This window comes from Hyposmocoma kahamanoa, unplaced genomic scaffold, assembly GCF_003589595.1.
Source record: "Hyposmocoma kahamanoa isolate Upper Pololo Valley unplaced genomic scaffold, ASM358959v1 102, whole genome shotgun sequence".
Taxonomy (NCBI): domain Eukaryota; kingdom Metazoa; phylum Arthropoda; class Insecta; order Lepidoptera; family Cosmopterigidae; genus Hyposmocoma; species Hyposmocoma kahamanoa.
This window is the reverse complement of record NW_020653337.1, coordinates 7,518,236-7,545,074: the sequence shown is the minus strand read 5'-3', so window position 1 is coordinate 7,545,074 and position 26,839 is coordinate 7,518,236. Positions and strand designations below refer to the sequence as shown.

The 26,839-nt window shown below is 35.9% G+C and overlaps 2 protein-coding genes across 7 annotated transcripts; both read right to left on the bottom strand.

Annotated features, from left to right (window-relative positions):
• Positions 1-31: 31 nt before the first annotated feature.
• LOC113236537 (tubulin glycylase 3A-like) lies at positions 32-13,727 on the bottom strand. 2 transcript variants are annotated; one of them, XM_026472657.1, is made up of 6 exons: positions 13,588-13,727; positions 13,207-13,347; positions 12,863-12,910; positions 11,594-12,782; positions 10,996-11,511; positions 32-1,664 (listed from the first exon to the last, which is right to left on the bottom strand). In XM_026472657.1, the coding sequence occupies exons 1-6, from the start codon at positions 13,606-13,608 to the stop codon at positions 859-861; spliced, it is 2,721 nt and encodes a 906-aa protein (XP_026328442.1). In that variant the 5' UTR covers positions 13,609-13,727; the 3' UTR covers positions 32-858. The 2 variants fall into 2 exon arrangements, with proteins under 2 accessions (XP_026328442.1, XP_026328451.1); XM_026472666.1 differs by lacking the exon at positions 13,207-13,347.
• A 75-nt stretch (positions 13,728-13,802) lies between these two features.
• Positions 13,803-25,651, bottom strand: LOC113236547 (tubulin glycylase 3A-like). Of its 5 annotated transcripts, none has more exons than XM_026472696.1 (12): positions 25,548-25,651; positions 25,107-25,257; positions 24,624-24,817; positions 23,814-23,989; positions 23,290-23,730; positions 21,814-22,025; positions 21,513-21,603; positions 15,844-16,014; positions 15,515-15,768; positions 15,081-15,424; positions 14,831-14,994; positions 13,803-13,967 (listed from the first exon to the last, which is right to left on the bottom strand). In XM_026472696.1, exons 2-11 carry the CDS (start codon positions 25,228-25,230, stop codon positions 14,953-14,955), a joined length of 2,049 nt encoding a protein of 682 aa, XP_026328481.1. In that variant the 5' UTR covers positions 25,231-25,257; positions 25,548-25,651; the 3' UTR covers positions 13,803-13,967; positions 14,831-14,952. The 5 variants fall into 5 exon arrangements, with proteins under 5 accessions (XP_026328481.1, XP_026328473.1, XP_026328465.1 ...); XM_026472688.1 differs by having other exon boundaries at positions 25,107-25,267; positions 25,386-25,635; XM_026472680.1 differs by having other exon boundaries at positions 25,386-25,635.
• Positions 25,652-26,839: the final 1,188 nt, after the last annotated feature.

Below are 26,839 nucleotides of genomic sequence, written 5' to 3'. Positions count from 1 at the left end.
AGATAATATTTTAATTTCGCTGTGTATATTCTTCTCAAGCTACTGTTCAATCGATACCGACGACAATTTGTCAATCGATATACCGACGTAGAATTTCAAACTAAAAAATACGATCGAAAAAGGCTGAGTGCAACAAACACAACGACAGACGCTTGGGTGTGATGTATCCAGTGGGTTGTATTTTTTCATAATTGAGGGGTATAGAAGGAAAATCGTCTCTGTCCAGTGTCCACAATTTACTTTTTTAAACTATGAATGTCATTTTGTTTGTTGGTCTATTGCTTTAAGGCGGTAATTTCAGTTAGTTGCAGAGACGTATAGATTCTCTGAAAATCGTCCCGAAAAACGGGAGTAAGGCGCAAACTTGACAATGTCCAATTTATATACTATGATTATCTAGAAGGATAATGTTTATAACCTGAATGCATTTGGTAATATATCAACAAGTTGCTAACAAAACACATCGTTGTACATCATATCCGGACATATTTTGAGACTGGGACTAATGTTAATACTGCATATAACATAATGCATAACATCTACAAATTCGTCAAATCCGGTTGATATAAAAAGGATTCGAATTCTAGGGAACCTAATGTAACATTCTTGATAATTTAGGATCCGGTTCAAACTGTTAGACTGCATTACTTTAGGCATGCAGGTATAGTTCTTTATTAGTTGCTCAGGCTCGAATGTGTTTGAGCTTGACTTGAGGTATCTTAAAATACCAGTTTCAATTCTGACCGTCTACAAATATGAAACCAACATCTTTAGGTATGGTGATGTTTCTTAAATCACAATGAAAAAATCAGCGGTATAGTATTTATTTCGGTCGAGGTATTTTAGCGAAAGAATCGATTAAGTATTAAATTTATATTCATTTTCTTTCATTTCTAAAAAATCGAAAATTTTTTTAGTTATTTCTTTGACTGTTTTTTTATTTGGAACAAGATTTATATTTTCTTTAACTTCATTATTTAAAATTTTATATTTTGAATATTTGGTACCACCTTGCGGTGTACCATTAGCTGTACCATTCGATGTACCAGGTAATAATAAATAACCGCTTGGTTTACTGTCGGAGCCGTCGTCTAATTTACTAAACGAAAAAGGAACTTTACACGCCATCGCCGAAGTGCATTTACTAGGAGATTTTTTCAAATCTGAATTCGAATTAGCCGCACTCTTCGACTTGTAACATTTTTTTAACAAGTTAATGGATGATATTGAGGTAGAATTTTGACACTCGCTCACTCTTTTCGAAGTGATGCTGAGATCTGAAGGAATTTTCTCAACTATTAATTCGTCAACTTGTTCAGTATGGTCTTTTTTTACGACGTCTGTGTGTGACTTTTTGTTGCAGGTCTCCTGGTCTAAGTTATCCCAATACTCGTCGCAGTCTGGTACTTTCATAATATCTGATTGATACATGGATTTTAGCCTTCTTAGCATTTTATTTATATCTCGTTGATCATTAATATGTGAGGTATAAGAGCTACCTTCCACTTCTATCTTCCCTGTATAGAAATAGTCAAGCGGTAATTGAACTCCAATAACTTCTAATTCGTTCATACCATAGCGAACAGGCGTTAGTGTTGGTGTGCGATATAAGCATTCAAATTTTCCAGTCGACGCTCGTGGGTTGCAAGCATAATCGATTACAACTGAGAAAATAAATAATTTGTGTATTGAATTAAGTACATCATCAGGCTGTTTAAGGTCATATAAGCCTTGGTACGTTGCACTGGCCTAATGTGTGTTGGAGACTATACGCTTTTTCCAACGCTTGTGAACTTTCTTTGAAGTAACTGATTTGCCAGTTTTTTTAAATAATACCAAGTGACGGGACGAACAAGTCGTGCGCATGGTGGTAAGCGACACACCTATGTTATAACAGATACAGTGCCACTCAGAACTTTAAATTTAAAGCTCAGCAAAGATCTTAGGGGCACTGCAACTGCGCCCGTCATCCTAAGACATAAATTGACAGGCCGTTATGCCTGCAAGTTCCAAACCGGAACGCAGTAATGCTCACATTACTGCTTAGCGGTAGAAATTGAACACTCAAAATACAAAACTATAAATACTAAATAACCGTCTCCGTGGTCGAACGGTTAGGGCGCGTCCCCACTATGTCGTGACGACAGATTGTCGTGCAGTTTGTCGTGGCTTGTATATTTAAATGAAGTTGTTCACATATAGCACGACACGATTAACTGTCGTTCACGATTTTTTATCGTTAAAACGACAAAGGGCGCGTTCCCACTATGTCGTGACGACAGATTGTCGTGTAGTTTACAATTTGGTGGCTTGCATATTTAAATGAAGTCGTTCACATATAACACGACACGATTAACTGTCGTTCACGATTTTTTATCGTTACAACGACAAACTGTCCTCACAGTGGGAACAGCTAGAACGACGGTCGTCAAGACGATAAAAAAACGTCGCGATAAAAACGTGACGACAGATTGTCGCAACTCCTATTGCCGTCACGTTTTATTTATCGCTGCCGCACGTATTCTGCTCCCTGCCCTCCCCTCTCGTACCCCGCGCCCTCTGCTCGCTTTGCAGTAGCGTTGGGTCGTAGCCAGAGATGGGCAAGCGCTCGGGGTTTAACCCGGGACTTTGTTAACGCCGGGTTTAAATCGGGTTAAAACCCGAAATCGAGGGCAGAAACTATTACCGTCTAAATATTTGCAGTGAATTGAGTTTTGTTCAAATTTAATTATACATATTATTACAAAATATTTGTTGCTTTATTATCAGGACAGTTCGATTTACCTTTCTATTGAATAGATTCGCTTGAAAAGTTCATCAATAAACTGATACAAAAAATCGTTAGATCGTATGTACTTGAATCGATCTTCATTGAGAATCCACAGGATTGACAGGTGGTTAATATTACGTGGAGATGCCCCTTCTTCGTATAATAAAAATATAGAAATTTGTTACAAGTTCTTGTATATTATGTTGTTAGTGTTGGAATTATATCAAATTCCGTACTCTTCCTTTCTGCCCACGATTTAGGGCAGAAATGGGTTAAAACTCTGCGCTTCGGGTAAAACCCTGGTGAAAACACGGGCGGTTTGATTGGATTTTAACCCACTGCCCATCTCTGGTCGTAGTAGGTTAGAAAATAAAGGCCGAAAAGAAAGCAACTTCGTATACCGTTTGACATAACCCTAATGGAATTCTTTTTAGTAGCATTGGATGCACCCAAAACTTTCTTTTCTTTGTTTGCTTCCTCTTCCGCATTTTTAAAAAGTAATACATTATTAAAATTTCGTTTTCATCCATTTCGAGCGAACACACACTACCGGCTTCCAAGAGAACATACAAGCGACTGCAGTGCATCAAACGATTCTGTCGTGCAAACGATAAAATGTCGTCACGACCTAGTGGGAACAGCTAGTCACGACAGCCGTTCAGCGATAAAAAATCGTCCACGAAAAATAGTCGTGATATGGGAACAGGCTAGATACGACAGTCGTCCAACGATAATAAAACGTGACGACATAGTGCGAACGCGCCCTTACCATGCCACTGACGGACGGACTGCCACGCAGAGGTCTCAGGTTCGATTCCCGGGCCTGGAGAAACATTTGTATGGCTTACATTTATTTCTCTCGTGCGTTTGGGTGTAATTTGTGTTTGTCTATGTGTGTGTCCATGGCACCCGAGACACAGGGTTTCCCTAGTGCGGGGCTATGTTGATTGTGTGCTTTAAAAAAAACTCTTGTACATAGAGCTCCACCGTTACTAAATTATTTAAAAAGGTATTCTAAAAGCCCACCTCTCAATTAATAAGCAGCCATTCTCACATTAAGCTACCACCTCTCTAATTTATTTATATTTATATTTCGTTCATGTGGTGCTAGATTGACGTAATTGTCATTTTGGCAAAATTTAATTATGTATACCAATTAAATGTACCATGCAATCGTACTATTTACGAGCAAGTGTGATAAAATCCACTTGCTCGTAAATAGTATGATTGCATGATGGCTAAACAGACTACGTCGAGTAATTAACCAGAAATAGAGACTAAATGTCATGAAATTTGTTTGAAAATTATTCTGCCGCATCATTACTATGACAACTGTGCGCTCCGATTAGCCAGCTCAAATTCGAAACAATTGACGGGTTGTCGTCAATTGTTTCGCTTCAAATCGTCCAGTTGAACTTGAGCTTTGCTATAATGGACGAAAAAACTACATGTTTAATATTTAATTACCGATGAAATGTGATTCTGTTTGTTTTGTAATTAGATATTTTGCTGTTTCCTACACCACCGAATGGAACAGCCACCCCATTGAGATATTATCTTTTATTACAATAAATACAGAATTTTTTGGCATATACCTACCCTTATACGGAGACGTATCCACAGGTCAGTTGTTGGCGATGTATACTATTTCAACATTTCAATTATCTAATTGTGATTGCAGTGCAAATGAGAAATGATATTTAAAAGTGATGTAAGGCACATTTGTCGGATGAGTTGCTAGGGATAGATGGCCCTTATTTCGTTTCTATTTCTGGTTATATACTGGATGCCTGACTATATGTCCCAAATAAAACCATCGGACCTTTTTCTTCCCATTACAGCCATAGTCGGTAAGGAGTATTTTTTTTAATTTGTGCCACGACATACTTCCTTAAATTAAGCCTTTATGCGTTGCTTTTTACAACATTTTAGTTCGAGTTGTAATAACTGTGGAAGAATAGCTAGCTGGCCATCTACTGATAAAAAAAAAAACAAAAAACCCGCCATAATTGCAAAATTTACAATTGTTGTGTTGTGAACCTTATTTATCCATACAAGAAATAAACATTGTATTTATTTCCTCGGAAATGTGGTGAAAAACATTTATGTATCGCGAACGGTAAAAAAATACCAAACTCGAGCTATCAAAGCCTTCGGCGCCGGGCGTCAAATAGACCATCGATAATAATTTTCTTATTTACCGTCCATATTATACAAAGATTATACAATGTACCAATACATCATTACACATCTGCAACATATCAAGCGTTTACGTTTGAAGAAAAATCGGCGGTAATTTTAGATTTATATAATATATTGCAAAAATACAAAGTTTTACACGTAACAAACTTTTTTGACACGTAATGAAATAAAATTTAAAAAATCAATTCAAATCTCAAATCCATTTCCTATAGATAACATTACAAGAAGTACAATTGCGTAAATATAGTGCCAAATGAGCGATTTGTATTTACTATACTTGCAATAAACGATATTCTATTCTATTTTTTGTTTCCCTAGTGCGGGGCTATGTTGATTGTGAGCGTTATTATTATTATTATTATTTATTATTATTTTATTCGATTCTACAAATTACGGCATTCGGAGCTTATTTTTGCATTCAGACCGTCGTATTGTGACGGGCAAAAATTGGAATTTTCGATTTTTACAAACCATTACGCGACGTATACGTCGTCACCGTCGAATGTGAACTTTTTAGTATAGAATTACTAGAAAAAATTGTCTTTATTTTGTATTTAAAAAGAGTCTAGGAATTATGTTTTATGCGTTAATTGTCCGTTATTGCATGTGAAGGTATTTCGTTCAAAAACTAAACACTCGTATTTATGAACAAAATAAAAGTCGCACTTAAAAAAAATCACTAAAATCGATTTGAGTGAAATTTTTGCTTATGTGCGACTTGGTGTTGTTTGATATTTATGAACATGTTTCCGCTCGCTCTTATACAAGGTCAGTCTCAAGTTTCACTTTGAAGCTGGTAGCCAATGCCGTCGTCCGCTAACGCGGCTAAGTGACATGGTCAAACATTTGTTATAAATAGCAATAGATAGATAACAAAATTCTCTTTTAAAAACAGTTAAAACAGTTAAAATTAGTTAATGTGTTCGATTTATCGGAACTTACCCTATTGATACATAGCTGAAATATCATTAAACAATTTCAATATTCTAAAACTGGATTATGGTTTTTTAAGATATCTCAAAAAAATATTTTGTCACTTCGCCGCGTTATAATTAGCGGACGGCAGAAAGACAGTACCTACTTGCTTCTTCAAAAATTAAAAGCGGCAATTTTTGAAAATTGTTTTCTAGTCTGTGGACTTTTGTTTGTGTTGGTTAACAAACAGACTATTAATTACCTTTGCCTTTTGTTCAGCGGAAAGAATTAAGAAATTCATCAAACTGTTTTGACCTAGCGGCGGCCGCGCGAAAAATTTCGCCTCGTTAATTAATATGGCTGAACTTACAGTACTGAAAAAATGAAAAACATGAAGATGAAAATCAATGAAGATTAGAGTTATCTCTTTCTGTTTTATTTTATCAGTTGCTGTCCATACACTAAACGACTTTTTTCTACAATTATTTATTACAATGTGTTCAACTGTTTGTTGAAATAATTGAAGTATGAAACTTCTTGGGTTCTCACCAAGTAAGTTCAAAAACAGACAAGGTAGGTTCCATTGCATTTTTCTGAATCTATGTGAAATGAAAAACCAAAACAAGTCGATAGCAGTAAACAAAACCGGTGTTTATCTGACTGGAGATGTTCCTTTGTAGCTAGGTACATAATTGGGTTCTTAAAAACCTATAACTTTTGATATTTATTTTTTCATTATTGATACAAGGATTTATAGAAGTATTTTGACATTGTGAACTATTTAGAAAAAGTATCAAGAATATTAGCCTCGTAATGCAGTTTACCCCACAGTGGTACTTGAATCTTTTACAATATTCATAAATATCAAATAGTTCGTACTTTGTATTACTTTCCTACTTAATGAGAAGAATACACATCAAATTTTCATACCTGTATCGACTGAAAACCTGTTCGTAATCCAGTACTTCCAAGATATTGCCAGGATTCCTGAGATATTTTTTAGGTGCTCTTACAACACGGTAATCATGTTCGTTCTCCAAATTAGCCATGAAGGCCTCAAAGTCGTCAATTTTTAAAATAATTTAATACAGATTTATAAACAAAAAATAAAGGTAAAACGTAAAATAAAAAAAAAGGTCAGAGCAACTCAAGAGAAAACGCAAATAATAGTGATTTTTATGTTAAAATATTTCCAAGTCAAACTTAAGACAGCTAAAGACTGGTTTTATACAAGTGCGACTTAACTCGATCCTCAGACCGAGTTAAGATTAAGCTAAGACTTAAAAATCATTCATAAATACTAATTATTGACTTGAGTTGTACTTGAGACTTTTAATGCTTATCTTTGTTCATAAATACGGGTGTTTGTTACGAGGTTCTCAAATTTAGCCGAAGGCATGCATAAATCCGAATAATAAATATAATAAAATAACGATTTCAAGTTATAATGGGCGTTATTACAATAACACACCTCCAGTGAGACAGTGATTTAACTAACATTTCGATGCCTTACTTTCTCGAACAGAGTGATTGTTCAGATGGCAAAACTTTCTGTTAATTTGAAATTTCTTATCAAGGCTGTTAATTTGGATGCATTACTTTAAGAATAAGTAAAAGCCAAAATGTCAGTGTGTGAATATGAAGAAAATGTGATGTGAAATCGGCCTGCAAAATGTGTATATATGTATGTACAATCCACTTTTTGCACTTCAGTAACGAGTTTGAGAAAGTAAGGCAACGATTTTTTTAAATTTACGGAAAACGACTTAAGTTTTATTTTTTGTTTTTGGTGTTTTCTCTGATTTTGCTACTGAAGACAATTTACATCACTATTTCAATAGGCATTTTATCCTCTATGAAATAATGAAAGAATGCATGATGTATAATACAGGGCGTCCCAAAACTCAACGTCAAGCGGTCACTGGGCGAGAGGCCAGGTTATATCAGTTCTGGTAAAAAAAAATCGTAAAATAAGTGATAATAGGCATTTTTTTTGAAAATGTTGAAAATCGATACCCTAGACCACATGTTTAGGTACTGTCATCACAAATTTTCAAATTTTGGAGTGATTTCTTTTTAACGTCATCATAAATAACCATGCTATTTATTGCAGTCATAAATCAAACAATAAACGTTATGAGTTTAGTAAAAAAAAATAAGTTTCATTGAGTCGTAGCTTAAAAAAAATATGTCAGCTAGCTTTGACACTTCATATTTTTAAAAAAATGTGCTACACTACCCTGGGCAAGTTATTTTAAAAGATGGCCCATATAATCAAGATTTCAAAATGGTACAATACTTGCCACTCTTCATTCCATAAAAAATATTATAACTTATTTTTTGCAAAAGGAGCTCGTTTCAAAAAAAACTCATGCCATGATAAATAATACTTTTGTGTGCTCAAAGATTGGCTTTAGCATCGCGGAAGTGAGATGGTCATATGTGATAGAGTGAGATGGATAGTGACGCTGTGCGACATGAATTAGAGTGAGCGAGACGGATAGTGACGCCGATGCTCTATTATTGATCATTGGTTATTATCATTTAGTATGCTACGTTCCTTCGTTTACTGTGCATCTTCTCGTAATCGTGTAACTTTTGTACTGACGACTTTGGCTTGTGCTACCCTGGACTTGATATTGCATCTGTGTTGATGACTCTGGCTTATTACCTGGACTCGATTTGTGTTGTGTAAACTGTATTAGTTAGTACTTAGCAAAACTAGCACGTTTCGCGACATGTCGTATCTGTACACAGCGGAAGAATATGCGAACATGCATCTTATTTACGGTGAATGCCATTGCTAATGCCTCTGCCGCAGCCAGATTGTATCGCGAGAGGTACCCAAACTTAGAGCGTCACCCAGATCACTGTATGTTCGTCAATGTACACCTGGCATACTCGGAAGGACGATTGCCTAGAGCTCGTACGAGCGGTGGAAGACCTCAAGGAGACGACGACGACGTAATTTTAGAAGAAATTCGAAATGATCCCAGCACTTCAGTACATGCGATTGAAAGAGCCACTGGAATACCGAAAAGTATTGCTCATCGAATTTTAAAGCAACACGAATATCACCCGTATCAAGTGCAACGTGAACAAAGTTTATTACCTCGTGACTACTCTCTCACATTGGATTTTTGTAGAACAATGTTGGCGAGAAATCGTGAAGATCCGCAATTTATAAACAAAATTTTATGGATTAACGAAACAACATTTAAAAAAGATGGTTATTTAAACTTGCACAATGTACATGGCTGGCACACGGAAAACGCATTTAATGCGTGAAGACCGGTCCCAATACCAATTCAAAGTCAACATGTGGACCGGAATTTTAAATGGACAAATAATTGGACCGTTTGAGTTGCCTGAAACATTAAATGGCGACAACTACTTAGATTTTCTTCAAAACGATTTGCAAACGTTACTAGAAAATGTACCACTCAACATCTATAGAGAAATGTGGTTTCAACAAGACGGTTGCCCAGCGCATTATGCTCGTTCTGTACGTGATTATTTAAACACGGAATATTCCGGAAGGTGGATGGGCGCCTTGGTTCAATTTTGTGGCCTCCTCGTTCTCCGGACCTAAACCCCCTTGATTTTTTTTACTGGGGCTGCATAAAGGAAAAAATATATGCAAAACCTATAGAAAGAAATTAGTTTGAGAAGATTCGCACGATTGATAAAAAGATCTTTTGTGAGGCGATGCAGAGCCTGTATTCGTGCCGAAGGCAAACAATTTGAGCATTTACTTTAACATTAAAGTATTACAATAGTTCCTTTCGTTTCATTTTGATTAAAATTTATTATAATACAACAATCGACTAATTATTAAGTTGACACACTCACATGTGTTAGGGTAGATTATTTTGTTTAATGCGTTGTCACTATCCATCTCACTCTATCACATATGACCATCTCACTTCCGCGATGTTAAAGCCAATCTTTGAGCACACAAAAGTATTATTTATCATGGCATGAGTTTTTTTTGAAACGAGCTCCTTTTGAAAAAAATAAGTTTTAATATTTTTTATGGAATGAAGAGTGGCAAGTATTGTACCATTTTGAAATCTTGATTATATGGGCCATCTTTTAAAATAACTTGCCCAGGGTAGTGTAGCACATTTAAAAAAAAAATGAAGTGTCAAAGCTAGCTGACATATTTTTTTTAAGCTACGACTCAATGAAACTTATTTTTTTTTACTAAACTCATAACGTTTATTGTTTGATTTGTGACTGCAATAAATAGCATGGTTATTTACGTTAAAAAGAAATCACTCCAAAATTTGAAAATTTGTGATGACAGTACCTAAACATGTGGTCTAGGGTATCGATTTTCAACATTTTCAAAAAAATGCCTATTATCACTTAACTAAGTGACATGGATTTTTTTTTACCAGAACTGATATAACCTGGCCTCTCGCCCAGTGACCGCTTGACGTTGAGTTTTGGGACGGGTGTATATATCTGTTTTTTGCGCATAAATTTTATTGTTAAGACATTTTCACATTTTTGCAGTTATGTCTGTGTTTCACCGGAGTTCCGACATGTGGGCTGTTTTATTCACAGTTTCGATGTAGGTCCTAAGTTCAGATCGCAACAGAATTCCATACCGACCAAGGTGGTACTACTTTGGTGCGTCAGAGTTGTGTCCGTTACGAAGGAAAGGGAAGGATCGTTGACAGTTTTGCTGTAAACGCGCACAACTGTCATTAATTCAACAATTTTTTTTCAATTTTCAAAGAATATCAAAATCCCAACAATAACAATGCTAGAATCGCTAGTTTAATGAGCACTTTCATCTGCACGGCTGTTAAATTGTTAAGTGTACAGGGAGGTTTGATTATCATTCATACCCGCCACGTACTTTGATTTGAGTTTACGTTACGCGTTATTGTTATACTTAGCGACGAAATCTTGTATGTCGAAATCCACAAAACTCTTCTTTAGGTCATGCGTAAGTCCCATTTAATACGGCCCAGATCGGGTCAGTGGTTTGTGTATGGTGTGATTAAGTAAGTAGATAGTCAAACGGAACAAGGGTATAATGTAAGTAAGGTACCTATTTGTATTTGTTATAGGTCACAAAAGATAAGTGTTTTTACCTTTGATAATATCTTCTATGACTTCTGGACAGATCTTTGCCGTTACTTGAGTCGTGGGATTCAAATCAGGACCTTGGTTAATTTCAATTAACCAAGGTCGATAGTCTTTATCAAGTATGAAGTCACAACCGTATAATTCAAAACAATTTTTCGATGGGGACAAAGAGTCTTGGTAAGTTAACATAATTCCAACTATTGCTTTCTTCATGGCAGGGTATGTTAAATGGTCCCAAACCAATTCTTTTCCGATCTTATTTAAGTATTTTTTGTATGTATCTAAATCCCACATGTTATGTTGTGGAAGATCATTGTGTCGTTCATTACAATTTTTATACTTTTTTTGAACTGCGTTGTTGGTAAGATGTATGGACTCGTGAAAGTTACCGAGATTGTACTTTTGTGAACTAAACTTTAAATAACAATCCCTGTACATCCATATTACTAATGGACATGTGCTTGTAATTAGATAGTATTGTCTTATATCAAATTTTGTTTCATGAATCAACAACGGATCCTCTGAAAAACATATGACAGAAGATAGATATCAAAACATTTTACGCTAGTAGGAAACTTAAACATATCAAATATATTTTCTTACCAATGTACTTTTGAACAACGTATTTAGAGCATCCTCTATTGATCATATCAGTTATTTCATTTAATTTTGAGGCCAATTTAATACCTCTACCCCTAGAGCAATGTGTTGGTTTAACAATCCAAATATTGTGAGAACCTTCGCAGCTTAGTTGCGGTCGGTATTTGTGAATTTCTCTCAGCAATAATTTTGCATAGTCAATATAAAGAGGTAGTTTTTGGTCTACATCTGTATGAAATACGTCATTGTTGCTTATTAAAATATAATATTTCTTTAAAAACGAGTTCCATTGCCCCGCTGTAGCTGTGCTATATATTTCCCTATCGATATCTCTATTTTGTTTCTCATACAAGTATTCTTTACACCGATTTAAGGCAAAAACCATTACATTCATAGAAATTTTTCCTGCATCCGTAAAAATGGGTCTATTATTTGCCACCATTGAAACAGTCCATTTTAACAAGCTAGTGCAAGCAGTCAGTTTGTAATCTTTTATGAAATCTGCTTTCTCATCGTCATTAGTATTGCTGTACGTCCTGGGTGTATCAAATTCCGCCACGTCTTCTATGTAATACCAGTAACTTTCTTTCAAAGAGTTGCACAAACCTTGCTTGGTGGTCCACAACGTTTCGACTACTAGTTTATTCATAAGTGGGGTAGAAACATTTGTGGTTTCTTTAGCATAGACATTATGTTTTTTTGAAAGATCGTTAATGTTTCCTGATGTACCCCAAATAAAATTTGCAGCTTGTCGTTCAACCATATTTGACAAAAGAAATCGCTCTAATTCCTCGTTAATCTCGGATTTTGAATTAAGCTTATTTTCTCTAATTTTTGAAAGATTCATGCGATTAGGTGGTATTTTTTCGACCCAGCCCCGTTTAGTTAAAGCTGTCCTTACTGTGTTCGCTTTCCCGTAAATCGTAAATATTTTTTTAAATTTCATAGCTTCGAGAGCTCTTGTCTTGAGTCCAATGTAACGCGTGGTTTTCGATTGACAGCTACATATTATGAAGCTTCTTTCTTTGGGAGAAAGCCCATTTCGAGGAATGATGAAAGGACTTTTCGGCATCGTTTTAACAATTTGTTTCGGTCGGTCTACATTGAATTTGTTGAAGGGAGAATATATTCTTTTGATTCCCCCGATGTCATGGTTTTTTACTCCACCAGTATCATAATTCTTTACGACTTTCTGTAATGAAAAAAACTTCAATTACATTTAAGCTTGAATTTTACTTACCTATTTGATTCAATATTCCTGTCGCAACGTACCTTTTTGCTGGATGTTTTTGGTACAGTTATGCAACGTGACGTATTTTTCTGTGAAAAAAATCAATTGTCAATAGGTATTCAAGAAAAACAAACTGCCTCTGTGGCCGACCGGTTACCATACTGGACGTTAGTTACGCAGAGGTCCCGAGACGTTCGATTCCCAGGCCGGGATAAATATTTGTATGGCCTACATTTTAATTATCTCGTGAGTTTGGGTGTAATTTGTGGTTGTGTATGTGTATGTCCATGGCATCCGCGATACAGGGTTTCCCATAGTGTGGGGCTATGAGTGTGTGCGTTATTATTATTATTAAAAAAGTTTCTCTGTGTTGTGGTTAGCTTACTTTTTCGCAGGCTTCATGCGTCCATGTTTTATAAGAACCCTCTGTTTTTGCATAAGAATCTTCGTGGCAGGTACAAGTATTAAAGCCGTTAACACCATTACTGACTTCAATATCACCTTTTTTTTGTTTTACTTGAAATTTCTGATGAAATATATTCCACGTAATTTAATTAAGTACTTGTAAACTATCACAATTTAGTAATTATTTTAATAAGACTTTACCTTTTTTATCTTCAATGCTCGTTTTTTACGAATCGGCATGTCATTGGTAGTAACGGATCATTTTGCAAAATTCACTTTGTAAATTAAAAAAAACACTTAAAATAAATATTTTACCAATGGGTACATATGATAAGTTTGTCTAATAAATGAAATAGCTTACCTCTTTTTTTGTAAGTACCATAGTCACAGTTTTGCAACAATGGTAAGTGTATTTAATAATTCTCTACTTAGTTTACATTATTTGGAAATCACGATAATTTAGATACATGCATACATGCATGATTGTCACAAGTCGGCTGTCACATAACAATATATTTGTCACAAATCTGACACGCGCTCGACGCGTTTCGCAATAACCGTCATGATTTAAAAAAGTTTTAAAAAAAGGTCTGTATAAATATTTTATATCAAAAAAATTGTATACTTAAAAAGAATATAGGTAAAATGTAATTCCAAATGGGTTTATAGCTTAGAGCTACTGCATGATTCACAGGTATCCAAGGAATATAAGGATTAAAGGGCACCGTGGTTGGGCAGGATCTGAAATAAAAGTACATTAAATCAGCAACTTTTAACACGATTTAATGAGTGATTTAATAAAATTTGAAGGAGTTAACAGCTTAATGCTAGTGAATAAACTACGTTAAGTTAGTTTGATACAGGGTGATTTTCGAAGGTTTTTAGTTAAAATCATGAGCAGAATGAACTGTGTATGTTTTAGTTTCGTACCTACACTGTCACTTATACCCTGTAAGTCGATTGAAGGAAAAATTTTTAATTTACAATTATGAATTATTAAATAAGAGTACGTACACCTAGACTAGGTATAGCTTTATTTAGTAACCTATTGCTATAAGGGCCGATACATCACCAATGATGTAGCGATTTCTCAAAGTCGATATTAAGGAATTGGAAGACGCCACATTGATGTATCAGCAGCCTAAATGCGAAGAGTGCCAGCACAAACAAGTATATTATTTTATTAACAATTTTGAACACCGTTGTTTGAACAATTTTCGAAATTCGAAATGGTTACGACTAAAAATCGAAATACTAAGTTTAATCATTGAAAGGTGTAACTACAACGCGATAAGGCGCATAAATTGAAGTACAACTTTTAGAAAATGTTATACCCTTCTTTGTTTTGTTTTCGTCCCTTAATTTGCATATATTTCGGCCTATAGCACTTAATTTTTTAATAGGATCGTCTATACAATTTTGCAAGGGTCTAACTTCTAACGCAGATTTATGGTTTGAATTACTGAGACTAGATTTGGTCTGTCGCATAGGTATAACAATTTCTGGCCTATTTATGCTCTTATTCTGGACTGATATAGTGGAACGGAGAATACTGGCAGTTTCTCTTTCCCACTCAATAGGGTCAATATAGCAACGTTTATTACCGACCGATCTGTCAAGCTTTGGCTTATCAGTTTTGTAAGCTGATTCCGTCCGGTATTTTCCAGTATGATTGACGGACTGGTTCTCGTCTGGACGACAACAGGAATGAGAAACGATATGACGATTACGCTCTAAATTTTTTTCTCGCCTTCCTCGGTGCTGCTTCCTAGAAGAGAGCGCGGATGATTTACGTTTCTTGGGCCCACTTTTAAGTAGAAGACCTGATTTGACGACGGTCATTGCTTGGCGTACCGTGAGCGATTCCTTAGGTCCTATTACGAGACCATCCTTATTCATCGGCAAAGCGTCATACGGATTTAACCACGACAAAAAATCTGTGATAATAGGGCCACTGTATTCGGGTGGAACCGAATGATTTTGTATGGGAGCAATTGAATCTCCAGATGGGACCCGAGGTGCAATTGGAGTTATAGCTCTTGATTCATGTTTTATCACTCTGGTCTTCTTTAAAAGTTTTTTACCATTAACGCACAGAGATAAACCTAGATACGCAGGTGCTTTGGGAATAATTTGCCTGTAGGCTAATTCAAACGTTCCCGTATCAGCATCAGGGCTTGCTCGTCGATCAAGAACAACTGTAAAAAAGTGAAAATAATGATGATATTTAATATAAATATCACGTAGAATAAATGCAAATTGTTAATGTAATTAATTGGAACATTTACCTTTTATAACATCTTCAAGACATTGAGGACAAAGTCTTGCGGTGACGGAAGTTGTGGGAGCCAAATCTGGACTGGAATTGATCTCGATAAGCCAAGGAGTAAAGTCTTCTGTCAGCATAAAGTCAGCGCCATACAGTTCAAAACTGTTCTGTCGTTTATCCATAGTCTCTTGGCAAGCTAACATAGCTCCAATCAGGCATTGTTTTATCCCAGGGTAAATTTTGGTGTCCCACATTTCGTATTTCCCGATCTGTCTTCATAAGAATGGGAAAAATATTTAAGAACAAAAGCCTTATTACGTATCAAGTTTTTTCTACATGTATACTTACTTTAGGTAAGCTTTAAAAGTAATACAGTCCCACATATTCTCATCGGGTAATGCCTTGTCCCTTTCATTGTTGTTTTTGTATCTCGACTGAACAGCGTTATTGGTTAAATGAACAGATTCATGGTAATTCGATAAGCTAAATATTTGAGAGCTAAACCGTAAATAACTATCTCTGTAAGCAACAGATTTTGAATTAGTTAAGTGAAGCAATGATAACGACTAAGATAAGATACACATGTATTTATACTAAGCATAACATCAGAAATTGTTAATCATCTGTAATGGGGCGACTAATTTTTGCTAGACTTCTAAACAATCGTAATGACTAACCACCGGAACCAGTGTTGGCAAATTTTTCAGGGTCACGTACACTCCCGGACGCCTATATGGCTTCCCGTATATAATACGTCCCCCAAGGAGAGACGAGTTCGGTACGCTTTTCAAAGGGTCTAAACAACTAAAATACCGTTACACAGTATGTCCCCTCGAAGTGACGAATTAGATACACACATCAAAAAAAGTTTGCGATCACTTCGAAAAACTGAAATCTTTTTTGTTACTGTAGTATTATATTATGATTTTTTCTTCTTTTTAGATTCTTTATTTAAAAATAAATTAGAACATAAAACAATGACCCCGTTCAATTGTTTTTTCATTGATATAAAAAGGCTTTCAGTCCCAGCTTACGCTCATTCAGAAATCTGATTTAGTCAATTATAAGCGATTCAAGATATTTTTCGCGGAAAGTTGTGATTGAAAAAATGCCAAGAGGATTATCAGAGGTTTTACGAGCTAGAATAGTAACTTTGAGGGAAGAAGGATACACCACGAGAGTAATAGCACGCAGACTTGCTATCTCCCAATCCTGTGTCGTGGCTACGTTGCAGAGGTATCACGGAATGGGGAATTTAGCTGACCGACCCCGCAGCGGTCGCCCAACTGTTTTGACAGCTTCCCGAAAGCGCTATATTAGATTGGTGGCAGCCCGTGATCCAACAATCAACGCCACTAAAATAAAAGCAGAAGTCAGGGCCGCCTCTGGGCTTGAAGTTAGCACGCAGACCGTTCGCAATTGCTTGCACCAGGCTGGATTACGAGCACGGAGGTCTTGGCGAGCTCCGCTCAATTCCCGGCAACGTCAACAACGAAGATTGCAGTGGGCTAGACTTCGGCAAAATGAAGAAGGTGAGGACGAAAACATTTGGCAAAACTGTCTCTTCGTTGACGAATCCCGAATCAGCACTCATCCAGATAACCGACGTGTCCGTGTCTGGAGAAGACCAGGCGACCGTGAAAGACAAAGAACTGCCACTGGAACAGTTCAGCAAGGCGGAAAATCGGTGTCCTTTTGGGGTGGCATTATGATTGGAGCTAGAACGCCTTTGATCCCGTATCGGGGCTTCATGACAGCAGACATGTACAAAACAGTTGCTATTGATGATATCGTCAGACCATTCCGAGTAAACCATGGGCACCAATTTGTACTGGTCGATGATAATGCGCCCGCACATCGAGCTCAACGAGTCAATGCTGCTCTTCAAGAATACGATATCACACGATTAGACTGGCCTGCCGGCTCGCCCGACTTAAACCCAATAGAGCACGCGTGGGATGCTCTTAAACGAGCAGTATGGAACCGTGAGCCACGTCCCCAGACAGTTCCAGAGCTCAGGGAAGCCGCTATTGAAGAATGGGATAGGTTACCCCAGGAAATGCTGGATAACTTGATCCTCAGCATGCCCAGGAGGATCTTCGAATGTATTCGAGTCAGGGGAGGAGTTATTTTATATTGAATTCACACCTTTTAATAATAAATTGTTGTTTAAGTTTAATTAAACAGTCTTTTTCTTTCTATGAAATTTCTATCACTATTACATTATGATTAATGGCTCAATTTTTTAAAATAAATAATAAAAAATAGTTTTATATTTTAATTTCAAACAGGGTATTCCTATTTAAAGAAAGCATACAACATAGATTTTTTCTTGATAAAGTTAAATTTAAAGAATTATAGGAGCTTATGCTATTGATCGCAAACTTTTTTTGATGTGTGTACGCCATTCCAGCTACCACATAAGTTTAAGCGATTGAAAAACCGTATTTGGTAAGTCCTTTAGGGGACGAATTAGATACGGGTTTTCGTAAGAAACACTCGTAAAAAAAGCGTCTCTGATTCGTCATGTCGAGTAATTCGAGAATCAAAAACTCAAAAGCCATACGTAGTTCAAACGAGATTGTCTCTAATTGTTTAAGTAAACAGTGCAAAACGCAAATAATAAACACGGAAGCTATCTCTCTCCGTCTCACCTCACTACCAATAAACACCTCCAAAATAGACAACTCTAAGCTCTAATTAGTTGCATGTTTGGCCAACAACAACAACATGCCAATATCCATGTTTCTAAATAGGCCAGAAATAATAATATCAATAACAACTGATTTCGCGCGAGTGCAGTGACACAGTTCATTTCGATCTTGCATGTATTTTTACGTAAATCGCGGCATAATTTCTAATTTAAATCGTTTGTGTTTGAGTTAAAATTGTTTAAAATGGATGAAGAACGATTTACAGTTCTAGTTAGTAAAATTGTGAGTTGTGATTTGCAATTATTGAAGTATGAAGGAGTGAATGACGAGAATTTCAAAGTGTGTAGTAGACACTTACCATCACTTACTTAATTTCTATAGTATATTTCCTAATAGACAACATTTAATGGATAACATTTAATTTTTGTCTTCGAAAAATTCTTTTAGACTGTAATAGCACTTGTTTTTTCCTAATAAATTTATCTTGTATTTGATAAAAACTGTTTAAATATATGGATATCGATAATATTGATAATGATTAATTTTGTAATTGTATTCCTTTTAACTATTACTACTTATTTTAAAAAAATACAAAAATTCTATATTATGGCAGATATTTTGTTTGAGTAATTACTCGAGACGTGACGAATCAGAGAGCTTTCTTACGAGCGTTTCTTACGAAAAGCCGTACTTAATTAATCCGCTAGTGGACGTACTAAATATGGGTTTTTTATGGCTTAAACTTATACGGTAGATGGAAAGGCGTATCTAATGCGTCGCTTTGAGAAGACACACTGGGTACGGTATTTCAGTTGTTTAGCCCCTTACAAAAGCGTACCTACTTCGTCTCTCCTTTGAGGACGTACTGTATACGGAAAGCCATATACGCCTCCCGGACACGTAAATCGAGCCACCTTTCCTTTTTTATTCTTAAAGGGCTACAGTACAAAAATATTGTTATCACCCAAGAAAAAATTTTAACGATTTTACACATTGAAATTTTCAAGAATTTTTACGGATACGACATCTAGTACTCTAGTTTCAAATTTGCATATAGTTTTTGATCAATCAAACATTGTTTGCACGTTGGCTCGAATTGTGTCGGGGATTGTATTTATCGCAGACGTACATATTTATTTTCGGTTTAGCATTTCACACATAGTATATTAAGACAAGTAGTGTAACTACATACAAACGTTCCAGCGCCGCTTGTGTTCGTGCACGCCCGTCGGCGCCACGTGCCGTGAACGGACGCACAGATTCGTATAATCTCGTGGTGAACTCGAGTTGCACAGTGTGTATAAAAAAATACATCAAATAATAAGAAGGTTATTCAAAAACTTCTCACTAGATGTTACTAGCGGCGACGAATGCCGGAAAAGTCAGTACAAAGATCTATAACAAAAACACATAGGGGAATTTTGACGATTCGGTGACTGGATGCGTGGCTCTGATGGTTAATGCTACGGTGCAACATGGATGTGGGTTTATGTCCCACGGCACAGTGGGTGCAAAAACGAGCTCACCTTTCGTAGGATTTTTCGAAAAATGAAATGTCATTTTCGACAGTGTTAAGTTCTGTGTACAGTTCTGTCAAAGGCATCAAAACATTGAAGAATCTTTAGGTCAAAGTTTTTTTCGTGTTAATGTCATAAAAATACGAGTTCGTACAATTCAAATGTATGAAAATTAAATTTGTTTTCCTCATAACTTTTTTGGTCTTGCACGGTAAGGCTGAAACTTTTGTGTGTTGATACAGAGTCAGTGAGAAAGCCAAGACCTTTGGCCTTGACCCCGGCCGTCCCCGTTCAAAAGATATAAATTAATTAAAAATGCATATTTGGGCGATATTGTCAAAGGGGTAATGTGCCTCAATAATCAGTTTGTGAAAAGTTAGTTTAGCCAATATTGTTACCTAAAAGTCAGCGACTTCATATGACCTTGACCCAGTTCACAAGATATGAATGAATTAAGAATGCATATTTGGGCGATATTGTCAGGGGTTAATGTGCCTCAGGAATCAATTTGTGAAAAATTGGTTTAGCCAGTATTGTTACTTGATAAACAACGAGTCCATCCTTTGACCTTGGCCCCGAACAATTCCGTTCAAAAGATATGAATTAATTAAAAATACATGCTTTTGCATTTTTTAAACTATTGATTTCTTTTGGTCAATTTAATAATTTAATAAATTGATTAACAATTTAATAAATTTATATAGATATTTTTATTTAATATTAATAGAGTATATTTAAGTAATAGAGTATTAAAAAATATCTTTGATCCCTAAACCATACCCAGGGATGATCTCTGTGACACTTCATTTGACGTTTGTAACAGGGTTGAGGTAAGTCGATTGATTTTTCAAGCAATGTTTTTCTCTTATACAGCCTTGTATAATATTACGGAGTGCATGAAGTGTTTTGTATTGCATTGAAGGTATAAAACCCCCAACTAAATTCAAATGCCATTTCAATTAATAATTCAATAAAAAGGAGAGTCATAATGTAGATTTAAAATCTTAATGCCATATCTCTAATTACCTAATAGGTTCAACTCGTGTACGCACTATATATTTACTCATTATCGAAAACTTTTTATCGATGTACCTCATCTCTAGCAAATGCAGTTTAATGAAGTAACATTTGTACGTTGTTGTCGTAAAAATAAATTAATTTTAGAAAAAATAAAAATGTTTCTCTCCTCATTTCTCACTATTTTGGTGTTACTTTACTTTAATTTTATGTATTTGCTTAAACAAAAGCTATTCACTTAAAAGCGAGACTTATAAAAGTAATCTATAAAATACGTAAATTAGTGAAATGAAAAATTTTGTGAAGTGTCACAGGGATCATCCTAGAAAATTTGTAGCATAGACACTTTTGATGTGTCCACAAATAAATAATAATGTGACAACCCTACGTTCCGAGCGAAGTAAAAGCATTGACGGGCCGAATACGCGGTAAATGCACGCTACTTGTCTAATTATACTATGTCCGTAGCTTGTGGCAAACTCGTTCTATCAATGAGTTATATTCATATACAGGATTATTTGTAAAATACTGACAAATTCGCAGTTCCATCATTATAAGTTTATCAAAAATAAACTTTTTTATTATTGATAAACTTTAAATTAATACTTTTTTTAGATTTCATCAATTACGACAAAAACGTCAGTGAAATCTCTCTATCGTCTCACGATATAACACCGCAGCTTGAAATTTTGGACGGAAATTATAGAAGCCATTTAATTAAACAAGAAATGCTATGAAAAGTTACTGTTTTCGACCAAAGTTGTCACCTTTATATATTACTAGTAGTATTATTAATTAGATGTGTATATCTCCTTAATTATGAACTTACTTGTAAATCCAAATTGTTAGCGGCTGGCAATTAGTGACTAAGAACCATTGGCGTATATCAAACTTTGTGTTGTATATAACTAGGGGGTTTTCTGTGAAAACAATTAAATTGTATAATATACAGTTTAAAAAACATTCGATAAAGTCAGTTGGAAAGTAGGAAAAGGTAAATTATCTAATATATTTTAAGTTGCATCTATTCTCGCCTTTGGTATTAACAACCATGACTTATAAAAAATTATAACAGGATTTACTACAAAATAACATATAACCATTGCATTAATATTAAGAACATAAATTACCAATATATTTCTGTACAACGTATCTAGTTTTCTGCGCAGGTACATTAATCAGCCCTATTATGTCTTTGATGTTGTTCATGAGTTGAATGCCCCGGCCGCGACATTTGTTGCCGGGCTTCACAATCCATATGTTCAGAACACCGTCAATATCTATTTGGGGCCAGTACTTGGTCATAGTTCCTAAAATTTTAGCCGCTTTTCTTTCTAGTAACCTGAAAGAAAGTCATGTGAATAATGTAGAAGCTGCTTTTTCCTTGACGTTTTTCATAAGGATGTACTATTGTGTTTATATGCCTGCCTACAGGCTACCGTTTGCTTAGAAAAGTACATAATTCAATAAATAAATACAGTTACCGAAATTTTCCCTAGACAGGACTTGGGTTGATAGATATACAGGACCAAAAGCATGTCAAACTTGACACTTTAAGGGTCGTGTTCTAAAACTCTACTCAATGCTCAAGTCAGGATTTGAGTATGGTTTAAAGCACTCGAAATCATACTCAAGTCCCTGCCATTAGGGTCGTATTTCCAGTGCTTGTGTTTCCAGTGCAATCCTGACTTAAGCATTGAGTAGAGTTCTAGAATACGACCCTGTGGGTCGTATTCGAGAACTCTAATCAATGTTCAAGTCAGGACTTGAGCACACTTGAGTATGACTTCAAGCACTGGAAATACGACCCTAATGGCAATGGTTTGAGTGATTTTCAGTGCTCACTGCAATACTCAAGTCCTGACTTGAGTATTGAGTAGAGTTCTAGAATACGACCCTAAATTTGACTCTATAACTCAAAGATTGGACGCTTGCGATTAGAATAACAAAAAGTCCAAAGTGTCAAGCATGATCAGGTATTATTTAATGCAGTTGAGAAACAATTAACTAATTGTGTGTTCATTGTTAAATATTTGACTTTGTAAAATTGTATCAACAAAGATTAAATGAATATTTTGAAAAGTGTAGAGGGTGAAAAATTTTAAATATAAATTCTGAGAAAGTACCATTGTCTGATAAAAAGCGCATGGGCATCCCCAGGGAATAAGAATAAATTTATTGCAGCGCAATATCAAAATAATTCAAAAGGTAAAGTAATTCCGTAGCAATAAAAAGATTCGTCGGGTAAAATACTTCATAGTAGGTAAGTAGATAAACCGAAAAAATAATCAATAATTTAAATAATCAATCTGAAAAAAATCCTAACTATACCTTTACGTGGCTATAGAAATAATTATCTTTGTAATTAAATTTGGATGAATAAAAAATTAAATTTATATGAAGAAAGTGCTAGTTTCTGTTAAAGTATAATTTTTATAATTTTTTAGCCAGTTGTAGAAAAATTTTAACAGCCCGGACTCTTAGTTTGTTTGTGTAACCGAAAAAAATGTTTCATTTACAATTTTTATCTTAAAATATTTGTAGAATGTAGAGAAACTTGACGCTTATTCGCTAGGCATGTCCATGCTTTTTGCAGTCAGGTGTACCTAATGTTGAGGTTCTTGTCATCCATAAACTTTGCTTTCTCGTGCACTAAAAGATAATGATGAGTGAGGAATTGATCCCACTCATGCTCCCACACGTGTTGAGATTGATCTTCTGAGTCATCAATATCCCTATGAGTGTAAAAAGAAACGTACTCATTTAACCTGTTAACTGCAAAATCAATAGCAGAAAATGGAACTTTGCCTTGAGGTGTTACTAAGCACTGATCGCCGTTTATCGCCATTGTATTAGTCAGCCATTTCAAGATGCTGATACAAGCTGTGATTCTAAAATCATCTATGAATTCTTCGAGGCTATCAGAGTTATGAATATTGTAGGAACGAGGAAATTTGGTTAAAGCAACACCTGGATCTGTATACCAGTGCATTTGTGTTAAGGAAGCTGTAAGACCTTCTTTGGTAGTGAAAATCGAACGGCAAAATCTGTGAAAAAGAGAATTTTCCATCGTAGATCAAGATTTCGTAAATTAAGCATCATGTAAATTTTAATAGTGGACTAACTGTACCTGCTAATGACGACTTCTTTATTGCTAAGCAGCCAATCATATCTGTCTCTCTTGGTTGTCCAAAGAAAATCAACTGAGTGGTGCTCCATAAATTTGTAAAGTATCATCCTTTCTACTCTTGACAGTTCTTTGCCTGTTGCTTTCTTTGGGTCCAAATTTAATGGAGGATGCCGCGCCTTAAAAATGACAATAATCGCAGCTTGTATTAGTGTTATATATGTACATATATGGGAATGTGCTTGCTTCGTCTTGGTTTAATCTGAAATGTTTTAAGAATGATGTGACGATGATTTTGACGACGATGATGAAATTGGTAAGCTAGCAGAAGAGATATATATGAATATAAAATATATATATATATATTCACTTCTTACATACTTACGTATTGTATTTAGATCTTTGTCTTGCTTAATGTCAACGGTGAACAATTAGGTATAAGATAAATTATAAAAAACGTAGTGCACGCATACAAATACAATAAAACTTGTCAGACACAAGTTCCATAAGAAAACCGTGTAATAAAAAAGGTAAGCCGAACAGCTAATAAAATGAATTTGGTGCTGCACGACATGAAATTGTGAATGTAATGGACTTCCGCCATGAATTAAAGTAGTTAGTTGGAAATTATAATTAAGCCGGTGTCTTACCTCCCTTTCGGGTATACTAGGCTTTCTTACGTTGTGAGGCTTAGACAAAAGAGAGGGAAATTCATAAGAATCATTGAATAAAACATAAATAACTTTATATATTTTTATACAATATCCGATAACTTTAGCTAAATTATTCTTAGATGAGTGTACATGAACTGACCTTATGTGATTCATATTTCTCGAGCCACCCTCTCTCGACCAGTGCCCGACGGATCGCAGGGAATCCTCCACCTTTAATCATGAAAACTTTGTGCTCCTTCATAGCACTATCAGCGATCTTCTTTAGTTCGTTCCACCTTTCGTTGCTCACCCATGATTTGTACTGTTTCAATTGTTCAGCCGATGGAGATGTTTCTATAATGAAGGTCCCACGTTAGGATAATAGTATTGGAGATCACATTAAACTGGCGTCACAAGCGCCATCCAGGTGCGGAAAGCCCGCTCCACCAACAACTACCTAGTACGTACTGTGAAATATGAACGTAAAGAATGATTGTGTGTGTGTGAGGATTTACCCGACTGAAAATTTATTTCTTAAGGATTTTTTAAAATATATTGTTTTATATACTTACCTCTACAAAAATAAATTGAGTAATGTAGCATGTTCAGTGCATTTATTAAAGGAAGGAGAATTTGGTCGCACCTGGTCCATGTTCCGATTTTGAGAGCGATACAGCACTCGAAGGCCTAAGTTCCTTTTTAGAACTGCTATCTTTCTCTATTTTCGAGTCTGAGACGCTTTCTTCGAGCTCCATCGTTACAGCCATGAGTCTTGGGTACTACTCTCCGGAATCCTGCAACAGACTTCGTCAAATACAACCACCATTGTCGATTTCTTATATCCTAGATCATACGTCTGTACTGTTCAAAAGCGAATCTTGGACTGACTGCTAAATATAGACTCTGTAGTGCAATAACCTACTTTTAACCTAAATCGAGTTCCTTGGTTATCAACGAGGCTTCCGTGCGCATCTCCGCCTGGCACCTGTACGTGTGACGTCATTTACCAAATGTACTGTCCTTCGCAAGTCGTGCAGAGCAATGTACCTGCACACGGAAATTAATAAATCCAAATTGCTCGTACCTTGGTAGCGAGGTCACTACTTGGTAAAACTAGGTTAAAATAAACGCAATAGCGTCCATAAAAAAATAAAATTATAGAAAAAAATGGGAGAACTGTTAATTTTCAGACATTTTTGGTTCCGATGGTCAAAGACAATTTTTAAAGTGTCAGTGATCGTTAACTCTTTGTAATTGATTTTCGGACTCTTTTATACAAAACAGCCTAACTTGTTAGGGCGCATTAAATTCGACACGAATTTCATCGAGCGCGGTCATCGAGCGGAGATCGCGTTGGAGACCGCGTGCGCGTGTCATGGCAAAATACGTTCTATTTATTTGACTTTTACGTTTTAACTTAAATGAGCGTCCCGGGCACGCGGCGAGACTGGGGGTCTACTCTCGATCTCCGTCCGACATCCGTCCGAAACAATTACTGTCAAATAAGTAATATTCGACAAAATTAAAAGACAAGTTATCCAGTATGAAGCTTCATTCGCATCACGCGTCTTTTCATTTGGTCAAGTATTGTTTATTTGGCAGTAATTGTTTCGGACGGATGTCGCACGGAGATCGAGAGTAGACCCCCGGTTTGAATGTGGTCAACACGGCGGCCCGCGCCGTCATATTATTCAGAGGAATTAAAATGTTGCTGTCTAGTAAATAGAATTCAGATTCGATATTAATGTACATACATGAAGGCGTGGTTTCCGTGATGCGACCGCGCGAAAACGTTTTCCTCGTGTAACTGGGCGCTTAGTGATAATACTTATATGAAAAAAAAATGGTTTATATTATTTGCTTTAATTTTTTCCATCCTTTAAAGTTTATACAGCTGTCATTCTTTCATCTATTACGGGCTTAGAGGATGGAAAAAGATTACGGGTACTATCTAGTAACCGTAGTAGTATCTAGTATATTATAGCTTCTGGATGAAATAAAAACGCATAATATAAGGGTTTTAATTACGAAATGACATTGGATTGGCAATGATATGTATTATTTATACTCACTAGGGCCTTTTTAAATGACTAGGACTGTGGCCTGCCGAAGCGATGCGGTGGCTTATGGCTGATACAAAAGTATAAAGTGGAAGATTAAGGGTCCCATTTGCTAGCCACGACATATACCTTCTCCTTAATCATACAATCGCACTTACTGACCTCTGGCACCAGCAATAGTCCACCAAATTGTTGGCGTAATGCTAGTGGGTAAATCCGTGTCTATTTCACTTCTTTCACATTTTATTTAAAAGTGGCTTCACACGGCTCGTGATTTCACGGGTTTCAGGGTCGCGCCGCGCCGCACCATATCTCG